This window comes from Coregonus lavaretus (genome assembly GCF_964263955.1).
Source record: "Coregonus lavaretus genome assembly, chromosome: 33".
NCBI lineage: Eukaryota > Metazoa > Chordata > Actinopteri > Salmoniformes > Salmonidae > Coregonus > Coregonus lavaretus.
In genome coordinates, this window is record NC_140020.1 from 16,246,978 (window position 1) to 16,260,619 (window position 13,642).

Consider the following 13,642-nt stretch of genomic DNA (forward strand, 5'->3'; position numbering starts at 1 on the left):
GGTGCTTTAATGAAGTGCATCACTGGAACGAAATCCCATATGAGGGTAGAGTCATGAGATGCCCTACAGTACAATTTCTCTACTTCTCTTCTCTCAGGTTCCTTCATAGAGTTTGTATACTCCTATTTCTTTATAGGAAACTGAAGCCCAGTCTATCTCACGGGTTGAGTTAAATGCAGAAGACACATTTCAGTTGAATACATTCAGTTGTACAACTGACGAGGTATCCCCCTTTCCCTTTCCCTCCTCACTCAAAAGTTGAGAATAATAGAGCTTTTCTTAGACACATTATTGGTGATATACTGTCTTTGAAACTTTACAAAGCCTTTCCATACCAGAATTTGAATAAATTCCATTTTAATTCTGGTCAATTGAAAATGACCTATGGGGATTTTATTAATTGACTGAAATTGAAGTGGAATTCACCCCAGCCTCGCTTTCAATAAGAGGGCATAGATCGTCACATCTGTTTAAAGGACAAATCAGAGGACAAACGGTACCTAAAATTCTGTCACTAGATGACAAACCTTGGTTCAAAGTGAAGCCAAACCACTGTGACATTGAGATGTAACATTGCCATGTATATTTTGTCAAACTATTTAAAATACAGTAGATAGTATCTTTTTTCAAACGATTTACTGTTTATGCATTGGGTTTTACTACACTATTGAAATATTTATTAAGAGGGTGTATGCTCATGTGAATAAACAGGTATTGTAAAGCAGTTAGAAATATTGTATTGACAGACCACTAGAGGGTCAAGATTGCATGATACTGTATGTAAGGAAACTTTAAATATGACTGTGTGCTAAGCATGTATTCTAAGCGAACTAGTTTACTTAACTCCATCTGTATATAGTAAAACAATGCCTAAAACAGTGATATGCAGAAGCCTTTTAAACTACCTAGTACAGGACAATAAATATGCCCCCTAGAGTTTGAAGTCAACATTACAGCATCACGTTAATTTGCCGTTTTTTTTTTTACCATTGTGACAATTTAATATAATTGAATGGGGCTCAAGCATATTAACAGGCAATGTCAGATGACAACATTTATTTAAAGGGTTAAGCAGTGCGTTTGTGATTTTTCCGAGGGAGCCTTCATGGAATTCTAGATACTAGGCAGGCTTATTATCCCACATTTACATTTGACCATGTCCTCATTAAGTTCACATACCGGTATATCATTAATCATCATTAGATGCAGTTAGGAGTTGTTTTGTACCATATTCTGTAATTATAATTGTGTGAACATTTTGATCCCAGACTGCTACTAAAAGTGTTGCTTCAAAGTGATGTTCCCTTAATCCAAAATGGTAACAGGTTTTTGGATTAAGAATACTAATACTATTGTTATTAGAATAAAATGTCTGCTCAGAGTCTGTGTTGAAGCATGGTGGTACACTATTGGTGAAAATGATTTGTACTCTTGCATCCTTCTCTCTTTGTAAAAACACCAAATATAGTCATGCATTTTTGAATGGTCTTAAAATCTAACGTTGGGTTTATTTAGCTGTGTTAATGTTCTCTGAACAGAGCCAATGCCTTGTACATTAAACATGTTGATATGATGTAGAGCAGACTGTCTGATAGAACAGTATGTCCAAAGCTACAATGTGGAGGTGACCATTCCCTGGGTAAATAAATGATATTGGCTAAAGCCATTTTGTATAGAGACAAGCGATTGCATCAGGTTGCAGCATGTACGGTTGGTTATTGAGTGTCTCCAAGTGAATGTTGTCAATGAGAGAATCACAGTAATCACTATGGAAATGGTGTTTCCAGACACACTGCCAGTACAGACCATAATATCAAAGGAACCTTTGTAGTAAATTCACATAGTAGCTTATCCTCTCTAAATGTCATATTGTAGTTTTAGGCATGCATTTACCAGCCTGCTTCTGAATGTGAACACCCCCCCCCCCCCCCAAAAAAAAAAACCGGTGCTAGAAACAGTCACTACTGTCAGATTACAATTGTGTTTCAATCTTAGACTCTGCCTCAAGAGACTGACAGTAGACATATTTATTTCATATTATCTATTTATTTATAAATGTATAATACATTTCAGAGATATTTACTGTCCCCACCCTGACTATGCCATGTGGGTAAGGTTGTTGCAATGTCTGTGGGGCATCTCTCTTCTAAACGCAGGCATGCAACTCATGCCCTGGAATCGTGGCTAGTGCCCTCTCACTGCCAATCTACCAGAGAACTAGGCAGGGTACACCACCAAACCTCATGGGGAATGTCAACTGGTCCATTAGGACACTGGCATCCATGCCCAGGGTATGTGTTCACAAAAAGCTGTGCTTTATTTTCCAGAATTCTGTTATGTATGTTCTTTAGTTCTCATCTCTCATACGATGTAAACGTTTTGTACTTCTAAGTGGTTTGTATATGAAATGCATTGTACTTGGCATTGTTTTCATATTATACAGTTTAAAAGAAAAGCAAAATGCTGTATTTTTTCCTTTATAAAATGAATAAATGAATAAACTGATGGAATATGAATGTGCTCTTCATATTTTCTGTAGTCATGTTAATTGTGGCTTGGACATCGATTTTCCATTACTGCATCTTCATGTGAAAAGTCTCTTCAAAACTCAAAAAATGCAGCAAAAATACAACTCTTCATCATTGTTTTCACTTCATCCCTTTCTTATTTTTTTTTTGATGGAGGCTTTTATTTTCTGGATTTCTTTGGTGCTTAGGACCAGCATTCCATTTTTAAAGCGTCCCACCTGGCCTGTTGGAGCTTTGCTGGAAGATGATTTCCTCTTCTCATCCCTAGTAAATGGTACAGCATGAAAGATTCAGTGAACACAGACTATGAAACATGGAGATTTAACACTTAAGGGAGGCAGAACTTCATAATAAGCAGAGGCATGGAGCAAACGTGCTACATAATACAGTTACTGACAGTGGTTCACCTTTGATAATCAAACATAACTATTCAATTATGTGGCAAAATGTCCACATATTTGGAAATCTATATCAAAACAAAACTTAGATTAACATCACTAACCTTGGTTTAGTCGTCTTCTTCTTTTTCTTTAAGTCCTAGAATGGAAAATAATTGGTATAAAAAGTCAGAACTGAGATGACATCACACTCAATGCTAAATTAGGGGGATATCATTCAACTCACCGTCTGAATCGCTTCCTTTGTTTTTTGCTTCTTGTCCTTAACCCTTTGCTGCAACACTTTGTAGTTTACATACTCCTTCTTAGGGGGCTGTGATAGAAAATAACGTTTGTCAGACTATTTACTCTGCTTTATCATAACCAACTCCCACTTTACACAACATTTTTCAGAGGATCATGTTTGTAGATTACAAAGGGGGGGGGGGGGGGGGGGGATGATATGGTGAACTCTGTTGATGTGCAAATAGCAGGCGAGATTACACTTTCTGGAATTTGCATAAAATGTTTACTTTATGCAACCATAGTTTACCCTTGCTCCAAGCATGATGGCTCGCTCCTGTTCAAAAACCCTCTGCTGCACTTTCTGGTATCCAGTGATTCCAAATCTATGAACTTCTAATCGAGCCTAACAAACAATAAAACAGGAAACCATTGTAATTCAACAAAATAATTGTATCATTGGTATAAGATTGTATCATAATTGGGTAAAATGTCAATATCCTAAAACATTAACTTTGTTTTGTTACCTTTTCTAGACTGAATTCATCTGGGTCCACCTTCTTTTTCTCCTTTGTTTGAGGAAGCTGGAGGGAGGTACAAAATGTATGAGATAAAATGATTCTGACAAGAGGCTCAGGTTGAGGTGAAATTGTAATATGCCTTTTAAAGATGCCTTTAGGCAAGGTTTTGCAATTTGTCTCAACATAACAAAACTCCAAAAACATAATTGAAGAACTCAGTGCTCCACATTGGCATAGTACCTTGTCCTTGGGCACTGATGGCTTTCTGGCTTGTCTCGGTCTCTTTGTAGGATCCTGGAATGTGACCACCTCTACTGGTGGTGTCTGTTTAGTGGTTGAACTTGTGTTTCCAACTTCAGAAGAGCCAGGAAGGTCAATCGCTGAGATATCCGAATGTCTGACTTCCAGACTGTCTTTAGTCTCACTGCAATCATCTGCTGCAGTGTCCTCCTCATCCTCCACCTCACTCCTTTTGAATCTCTTCTTCTGTGACTTGTGTTCTCTCTTTGATACTGATCTATCACCTGTAACAACATGCTGTTAGAAAAATATCCAAGACCACCCGAACCAAGCCACACAGAAATTAGTAACTAGCTTGCTATCTCCTTGACCTGGGGTGGCCATACCTCATGGAGAGCTGCTAGTTGCGTGGGCTTTTGCGCCAACCCTGCTCAAACACACTGGATTCTGCTAATCAAGTTTCAGAAAAGCAGCTAATTAGTAGAACAAATGTTAATGCAGGACTGGAGCAAAAGCCTGCACACCCAATTGCTCTCCAGGAAGAGGTTGGCCCTGTTTCAACACGTCACAGACACAGCTAGCTAACGTTAGCTTTTCTGCTAGCTAGCTAAATTAATGGCTAGCAAGTATAAAAAGCAGAGCTAAACTGGTAAATAAAGGACGACGTTCAACTACTACTAGTAAGACAACCATCTCCGTGTAGCTAATGCTAGCTCTGCTATGTGTGTTAGCTAACTAGCAAGCTAGCTTTTGCTTACCGAAATCATACAGCTTATTCAGGACATGGTCAAGACAAAACTGATCCGTGTTTTCTTCTTTTCCATTTTCGTTGTTGTCCATTTCAAGCAGTGACAAAAGCCATGTAAAGACGAAATAAAATAGGGAAGCAAAAGCACGATTGTGGATGACTGACACCAAACCAATATTCCCACGTGTGTGTATGCAAGTGAAAAGCAACAGGATCAGGATGTCCTTTCTTGGCCACCGTAGTTTAATGTACAAACAAGGAAGTAGCCATTCATAGCAGGGAATTATCCAGCGAGTCAAACATATATCTACCTTAAATCTCTGCCAGTGATTCTTCAGCCAAAGCAGCATCTATGTTTTTATAATACCTGCTAAGGAATGGCATCAAAAACGATTTATTTGGTACGTAGGCTATACATTGCTAGCTTGCCCCACCCACCAAAATGTTTGACACTTGAGCTAAATGTCAACTGTTTCCGCCAGTTGTCTTAACATTCTTGTGTTTGTAACGTTACAGCAAAGGGACCCGATGCTAAAGAGAGATGGCTTTGAAGACATTTTGGAAGAGAGGAGGAACTCCAGCGACTTAAAGTATGCATTGAGGTGCTATGCACCGGTTCTTTACAAGGGAGTCACTCCCTGCAAAGCAAACATGCTCAAGAATATTGTCCTCCAATCTGATCAGCTACACTATGTCATTAATCAGGTAGGTAATCAGTGCCATAGCCCGCATGTGCAAACTGTCATTGGTTGTTATAAGTGTTAAATCTCAGTTTTTCTATTGTGCCTCACAAAATAGTGACATCTCAACCCCTCTGATCCACAATTTTAGGTTACATGTAGATTACAAAATGTGTTGATAAAATGTGTGCATGAATGTAACTTTGACATCACTTTGCATGCATGCAGGGTTATCCTTGACTTTGTCACTAAAGGGTTAATTCTATCCCTTCACTGTTTAAACTAGTTTGACTACCAATGACTAATGTATTGACGACATCCTCTGAAACTGTCTTTAGGGTTAGGCAATACATGTATTATTCATAACCCCTGCCTTCTGGTTGATTATCATGCCCAGGTGTCACAAGAGTCTGGCGAGGCCCCTGACATCATCCAAGAAGAGGCCTCTGTCATTCTGGAGGAGATGGCCCACCGGCTCCAGATCAGCACCGTCCGCTTCTTTGCATTCGCCCTTAGCAAGGCCTTCAAAACCCTCTTCCAACATGTCTGTGTCAACGAGGAGGGCATCCAGAGAGTGAGTGTCCTGAGTCTGACAAAAAAAAAATGGTAGCTCACTTCCACATCAAATAGTAATCTGATTCTGAGTTATGTTGTAAATGTAATGCAAAGTAGTACATTAAGGAGTATGCGATATTAACTATTTGCCCTATGAATAAAGTTAATTCATATCCACACGTTCTTCATTTCTCCAGCTTCAACAGACCATCCAGGAGCATCCGGTGGTGCTGCTCCCCAGTCACCGTAGTTACATGGACTTCCTGTTGATGTCCTACATCCTATACACCTATGACCTCGCCCTGCCTGTCATCGCAGCAGGCATGGGTAAGCATCTGCTCCAATGTCTCTCTGAACACATTAATGTTCACTGTGTAAAGACACTCTCTCCTTTGTTCTTTTATCTTTTGTTTGGCTGATTTCTGTTGTTGTTGCTCGCCTTAATATTGAGGATATTATGGTGTGATATAGATTTCATGGGGATGAAGTTTGTTGGTGAGATGCTTCGGATGTCAGGAGCGTTCTTTATCCGGCGCTCGTTTGGAGGAGACAAGCTGTACTGGGCTGTGTTCTCGGAGTATGTGAAGACCATGCTGAGGGTATATACAATGACATACTGTTCTGTTCTGCTGTCCTTTTATTGTGCTTTGTTGCTGTAACAAAGCGAGTGCTGAGTATTAATTTGTATGTCTGTCTGTATCTCTGAATCTGTTCTTTAGAATGGATTTGCGCCTATTGAGTTCTTCTTAGAGGGTACAAGAAGCCGAACATGCAAGTCCCTCACCCCGAAATTAGGTAAATAAACATCCATGTTGTTTTATATTCCTGTATCTGACTTGGCTCCTTGCTTTTGATTGAGGTCATTGCTGAGCTCTGCATTTGTTGTGCAGTATGTAGCATTTCAGTTGTTTGATTTATGACATTTTTCATTTTTCAGCAAATAAATGCTAGGTGACAGGAAATAGCTTTTCTGCTACCATTACCAGATTTTCTGTTATATATCAAGGGAGAGGTGCCGGAATTGACCCCAATAAATGTAATTTTTTACGGTGACAGTGGCATTATTTAAAAACAATACAATGCTCTTGTCTGTAGATGTATGATAAACCAATCCACTGTGATAATTTCGGAACATGGTTCTCATCATTTCAGGGCTACTGAATATCATAATGGAACCCTTCTTCAAAGGAGAAGTGTTTGATGTCAACCTAGTGCCTGTCAGCATCAGTTATGAGAGGATACTGGAGGAATCTCTCTATGCCAGAGAGCTCCTGGGAGTGCCCAAGCCTAAGGAGTCCACCTCTGTGAGTCACCACTATATGCCTAGTCCTGTACTGTACTGATGGATCTGATTTACAACCAAGAGAGGTGTTGTCTGGAGAAAGTAGACTCACTTGATTTCATCAGTTTTCCAGTAATGATTGAAAATAACTTACTTCCTGCATACCTGGCCTCATTGATATCTCAACTCACTTAGTTGATATCATGCACCTGTGTTTACACAGCATATGCCAGGCAATTGCATATTGACACTCAAACATAGGCTGCTATTTTGCCTTTCAGGGACTGTTGAAAGCCAGGAGAATCCTCAGTGAAGACTATGGCAGCATTCATGTGTACTTTGGCCAACCAGTGTCAGTACGGAGTCTGGCCCAGGGCAAGGTCAACCGCTCTAAGTACAACCTTTTCCCAAGGTAAACTTATATTCCTGGCTCGTCCCCATTGTTAAGTCAAAAACAGACAATTTATGTAATTTCAGGCAGTCGGGCATGTTGAGAATGATCTGTTTTTTATTTGTATTGATAACAACCAAAATACGAAGAACTCCAGTACTGATCTTTCTGATTCTTCCCTTATGTGTAGATGAAAGGCAGGCAATATATGGCACTTTTGCATGTAAATAGCACATTTACATTTTTGGCCAAGTGATCTTCGGGCAACCCAAAAATATTCCTGACATGCCCGATGGGCAAGTGCCTTTCAGACTTTAATGTCAATCCCTGACTCATAACTCTCCCCACTAGGTAATACTAAAGTGGATTTTTTTCTCAGATTAAAAAATAAATAAAATTCAATTGAGACCCTGTTTTAAATTGAGATGGTTAGTCATGTTCTTCAGTAATCACTGGAGTCTTATCTTGTTACAGACACATCCCTAGGAAGCCCATGGAGGAGACCCAGTCGTTTGTGAACGACACGGCCTACAGGATAGTGCGTCTGCAGGAGGACAACATGGTGCTGAAGCCCTGGGTCCTGATGGCCTCCCTCCTCCTGCAGAACCTGGAGGGCCTGGAGCTGTCTGTGCTGACAGAGCAGACCCTCTGGCTCCGAGGCCTGGCCCTGTCCTATGCTGCCTTCCTGGACTGGCCAGGTAGGATCCACACCCAGCCATAGGCAATGCACATTGATCCCAGTGTAACTCTTCCTTTTAACTTTAACTCATCATTGATTGTGCTTTAACTCTCCGGTTGACCTCAAATTATACAGTAAGCTCATTGATGCTGTTGCTTAGTGTTTTTTTGTAGCCTCAGCACAACCTAGCCTATATATATTTTTATTTAAACCTTATTTTACCAGGTACGTTGACTGAGAACACATTCTCATTTACAGCAATGACCTGGGGAATAGTTACAGGGGAGAGGAATGAGCCAATTTGAAGCTGGGGATGATTAGGTGGCCATGATGGTATGAGGGCCAGATTGGGAATTTAGCCAGGACACCGGGGTTAACACCGCTACTCAGGACACCCGTTTAACGTCCCATCCGAAAGACGGCACCTTACACAGGGCAATGTCCCCAATCACTGCCCTGGGGCATTGGGATATATATTTTTGGACCAGTGGAAAGAGTGCATCCTACTGGCCCTGCAACACCACTTCCAACAGCATCTGATCTCCCGTCCAGGGACCGACCCTGCTTAGCTTCAGAGGCAAGCCAGCAGTGGGATGCAGGGTGATATGTTGCTGGCCAAATATAAATGCAGCACATTTGGTTCACCTCCAGGCAACAAGTGAAGGTCATACATATTGCCTTAGAATGTAATCAAAGGCAAAGTAATTCTCTTTTTTTTGTTTTCTACTGCCCCACACAAACCTAAAGCTATGTAATCAGGGGGTTGATTGCACTATGGTCGTATTGGAATTTAGCCAGTGAAAGAATCTTAACTTCCTTTCTCAGACAAAAGTGTTTCATGAGCCCTAAAAACATTCTCTACCTGAAAGTGCAGAGTCTCCATTCACTCACTCACTGACTTTGACTGGCCCTATTTTATTTATCACACCCACTGCTCCTGATGCAATATGATGTTTGATATCCAGTTCCCTTTGATGTCAAAAGAATACATGTTTGAGTATGAGCGACTGAGCTAGCTCTATAATTAGCTACGTGTGAACCTCTGGGCTTGCTAACCAGACCCAGATGATGCTCTCGTGGCCCTTCCAGGCCTCAGAAGTCAGTCCCTTGTCACTTCTCTGGGGATGTCCCCTGCCATCCTTAATGACTCACTGATGTTGTGACAGGATCTGAAGGATCATCTCAGTTAGACACCCTGCGTGTGCCTTCCAGGCAGAGCTAACTGCTGGGCCTCATGTCACCTTGTTACTTTGTCTGACTCCCCTCTCTTTGTTTCTGTCTCTCTCTTTTCTCTCTCTCCTCCAGACCATGCTCCCACAGCGAAGGTTGTGTCGTCCAGCCTGGCTCTCCACAGGGGCTTGGCGTGTGTCTCAGGGGGCCGGATTAGTCTGGTGGTAGGGGAGCCCATGGGCCCGGTGACCCCAGAGGAGGCTCTCTTTAACAGAGCCGTCAGCGTGCTCTCCTGTGCCTCCTACAGGAACCAGGTCCTTCACGTGTTCCTCCGGCCTGCCATGCTGGCTGTGGCCATGCACACCGCAGCCTCCTCTAAGAAAGGTGAGTGGCCTGGCTTTAGGCCAACTCTGATCTCATTAATAATAATAGTACATTCATGGGTTTTATATAGCGCTTCATGGACTAAAATATGCTTATTAGAACTATTTTATTAGGGTTGAAATATAATATATAGCCCCAGTTTGAGTTTCCACTCAATATACCTGATTTTATGTCGTCCCAATAGGGTGCTAGCTAGAATACATGGCTGAGGTTTTGAATGTGTGTTTTCCCAATTAATTAAATGAAGGCTGCATCTTTCAGATGAAGTGTACAACTGCTTTAGCTTCCTTCGGAACATGTTCTCCAATGAGTTCATCTTCTGTCCTGGAGACACTGTCCAGGTAATACTTAAATGCACAGTGATGACTAAAAAATACAACTAAATAATTTAAAGGAATTTAAAATCGTAATAAGTTCTTAGTATGCACTTATTCCTATGGTGAATATCCTTGCAGGACTTTGAGGAGGCGTGTTACCTGCTGGTGAAGACTGGTGCTGTTCAGATGCTGCAGCACAAGATAGAGATGACCGAGAGAGGCCAGCCCACCCTCTCCTTCTTCAATGGCCTGCTGGAACCTTTCCTACAAGGCTACCAGGTACACTGGCCCTCTGTCTAGCACTAATGTAAACATTTTGTCTGAGCATGATACTTCATGATGGCTTTCTAACTTTATCATAACTTAAAACACTTTTCTTACATTTTACTCAAAGCGCTCAAGAGACTTGTATATTGACCTGATGATTTAGCAGTATTGTTGACATTGATGGAGTTCCAAAAAGTTGTCAATTAATTTTACAGTGGCAAACTGTCTTGCCAATGTTGTGAAATATGAACTTTCATGACCAGTCTCCAGTAGAGGGAGCTCTATAACCAGAGCATTGTCACGTTATGGCGTTACATGCCGAGTGTCCACAAATCAGCACTGCACATTCCTCTGGATGGTGCCACTCCGTGGTCTTCAGTGGCTGTGTATAAGTTGACTGTGTTGTTGAATTCCTGTGTGTGTCTCCTCTAGGTGGTGTGTCGGTACCTCTGTGAGGAGGCCAGTGAGGGCCTGACAGAGAAGCAGTACATCCCTGCTGTCCGCAGCTTCGCTGTCAAACTCATCCTAGCAGGTGCCTTCACTTCACACTCTAAAATGTTTTGAGTGTGGTCTGGGTTCAGTCAGCAGGATAAAATGTTTAGTTTACCAACAAGTGGAACAGTGTACATTTATTTGGATAGTCTCAAATTAATGGTTTGTAGATGTTCAGTAGATGTTCAACTAACTGTCAACAACATTTTGACTTACTATACACTAACCCTAGCCATAACCCTAACCCTAGCTTTATGTCCACATCCAGCTAAGCTCTAACCCTAAACCTACCCACTGGGCACAGACGTCTGTCTATTCCACATTGGTTCAACGTAATTTCATTGAAAAGCTGTGGAAACAACGTTGATTCAACCAGTGTGTGCCCAGTTGGCAGCTTCATGTCTACACCCTTGTGCTTGGTTTAAATGACACAATGAAAACTGCCATCTAGTGGCTGTAGATGCCACTGCCAACTCTCAGATGTGAGCATTCTGTGTTGTGTGTTTTCACAGGAAACCTGAGGTGCTATGAGGTGCTTTCGTCAGACATGCAGAAGAATGCTCTTGCCGCTTTGCTGCGCATGGATGCTGTAAGAAAGGTCAAAGTGTAAGTCCAGTTCAACTGCTCCTATGTCTGGGTTGTGAAGTCTCATTTTGCTGTGGGAATGTTTGTACTGACTGAATAATTTGTTATTTCATTTCAGAGCTGATCAAGTCACTCTCAAAGTGAACAAGATGGCTGTGAACTCTATAGACGATACACTGGGTAAGAGTGGAATTATCAGTCAGATCAATCAGACTCAGATCAGTCTCTCTCTTAGTACTCTAGCAGAAGATATGTATAGAGATGGGTTGACACAAAGTTATATAAGATGATGGTATATTTAATTATATTTGAGTCACACAGGCTTGTGTAGTGCTGTTTCATTTCAAATGGCTGCATCAGGTACTGAGGACCGGCCTACTTACACTTTTTGTTACAGCAGTTGTCATGACCCACTTTGGATGATGTGGCACTGGCACATTCATGACAGCTAACCTATAGTGGATTTTCCATTACACACCACAAGTGTATGAGTCCTGATGGTTGATTTTGTTTTTTGTCTCTTCAGGAGGCAAACTTCCCACTCAGAAAGCTGTCCTCGCTCGACTGTAATTCACTCACTTCGCGGGCCAATGAAAACTCTGGAGAGTAAACTCTGCCTTCATTACCATAATGCCACATTTTCTAGGAGAGCACAGCTTTGCTGACTACAAAGGTTGTTTGTCATAGTTTTTTAAAAGGGACTTCACAGGGTTGCCATCTGGGACACTCTTTTCATACACACACGCTCTTCACATTTTTTATGACAAATAACACCGAAATACTTCTTTAGATCTTCGCTCACACTAACTACGTTTCTATCTAGAGACGTTTTACATTTCCGAGGTTGCCAACCTAAATTAAATAGTAACCATTTTAATTAACACGTTTGATGCAATCCTGTTTGTTTTCTAACACTGCTTGGACTCATTAATATATTGTTCAATTGTTATTTTGGTGTTATGACACCTGATGTGGCATAGCTGCTTGTGTAGTCTGTCAGAGTTTTTGTATTGTATCTATGTGTTTGTGTGTTGGTGTGGACCGCTCCCTTTCTCCTCCGCTGGGATTGTTGCCTTTGTGTGTGTTTCAGAGAAATCATTGTTACAAAAATGGGGTCGCATCATGTTGTTTATGGACCCAATTGAGGATACCAGCCTATTTATACAAAGTAAACACTGAGTAGATAAGAAATTGTATTTACTATATTTTATTATATCATAAAAACAGATTTGGAATAGTGAGAGTGAAAAAACCCTCTCATGATCAAAGCCAAAGAGTTTGTGATTTCATGAGATATGCTGAGGGTCTAATATCCAAACATGAGAGCCATATGTTGTTTACATCTGTTTAATACACATACGCAGCACTACATATCCAACTGCTATTGTACTGTAGCATCATTGTTACTCTGATATATGATGACTATTGTGTAGTACTCAGATACAACTTAAGACCTAAGATCACACAGGTAAAATGTATGCACGCATGACTGTAAGTCGCTTTGGATAAAAGCGTCTGCTAAATGGCATATTATTATTATGTAACCTGACCACTGAGGATTTGCCCTAATCTCTCCTTTCCTATACTTCCTGGTTTGTTTAGTGTGACTGAAGTATGTTTCTGAACTGTTTTGAAATGACTGTGTTTACAATGCGGATTTGACAAAAACATGAATGTGACCATGATCTCTGTTACCAAGTGCAGCAGATGCATTGACTGCTGGTCTCCTGCCAAAGTATATGTGTCTATGTTACCCTACCAATCTGTCATGTACAGTAGGGTGCAATGTGTATGTGTTTTTGATATGGAATTAATGTTCTAACATTAGTGACTACTGTTGCTGAACAGTAACATTTAACTATATGACCGTGTGTGGCAGTTAACTGTGATCAATGATGCCTTTTGAAGTAAATCTACAGACAGAAAAAGTTATGTAAATAAAGAAGATTTGAAATATAGTGTTCGATGGTCTGACTGTTCTGTGGACTAGGGGAATGTTGTGGGTATCTATAGGCAGAAATGTTTATGACCTTCCCATAGATGGCAGGCTTGCTCCTCTTTCAATGAAATGCTGTAGGTTGTTGATTTCCAGGGAAGTAATGTGGATGGACGTGTCATATCAGGGAAGTATTTTCCATCATGTTGTTTTGTGGTCATGCTGCTGAGTAAGATAATACGGCCAG

At 41.0% G+C, this 13,642-nt stretch overlaps 2 protein-coding genes across 2 annotated transcripts; one reads left to right on the top strand and one right to left on the bottom strand.

Moving 5' to 3' along the window:
• Positions 1–2,026: 2,026 nt before the first annotated feature.
• fsaf1 (40S small subunit processome assembly factor 1) lies at positions 2,027–4,867 on the bottom strand. Its single transcript, XM_084151123.1, has 7 exons — positions 4,668–4,867; positions 3,910–4,193; positions 3,676–3,732; positions 3,459–3,554; positions 3,153–3,239; positions 3,031–3,065; positions 2,027–2,792 (listed from the first exon to the last, which is right to left on the bottom strand). The coding sequence occupies exons 1-7, from the start codon at positions 4,747–4,749 to the stop codon at positions 2,654–2,656; spliced, it is 780 nt and encodes a 259-aa protein (XP_084007249.1). The 5' UTR covers positions 4,750–4,867; the 3' UTR covers positions 2,027–2,653.
• A 62-nt stretch (positions 4,868–4,929) lies between these two features.
• gnpat (glyceronephosphate O-acyltransferase) lies at positions 4,930–13,420 on the top strand. The gene is made up of 16 exons (XM_084150854.1): positions 4,930–5,058; positions 5,174–5,362; positions 5,735–5,911; positions 6,090–6,219; positions 6,364–6,491; positions 6,612–6,687; positions 7,045–7,196; positions 7,456–7,586; positions 8,040–8,263; positions 9,550–9,798; positions 10,060–10,139; positions 10,254–10,394; positions 10,815–10,914; positions 11,387–11,480; positions 11,578–11,639; positions 11,986–13,420. The coding sequence occupies exons 1-16, from the start codon at positions 5,035–5,037 to the stop codon at positions 12,027–12,029; spliced, it is 2,001 nt and encodes a 666-aa protein (XP_084006980.1). The 5' UTR covers positions 4,930–5,034; the 3' UTR covers positions 12,030–13,420.
• Positions 13,421–13,642: the final 222 nt, after the last annotated feature.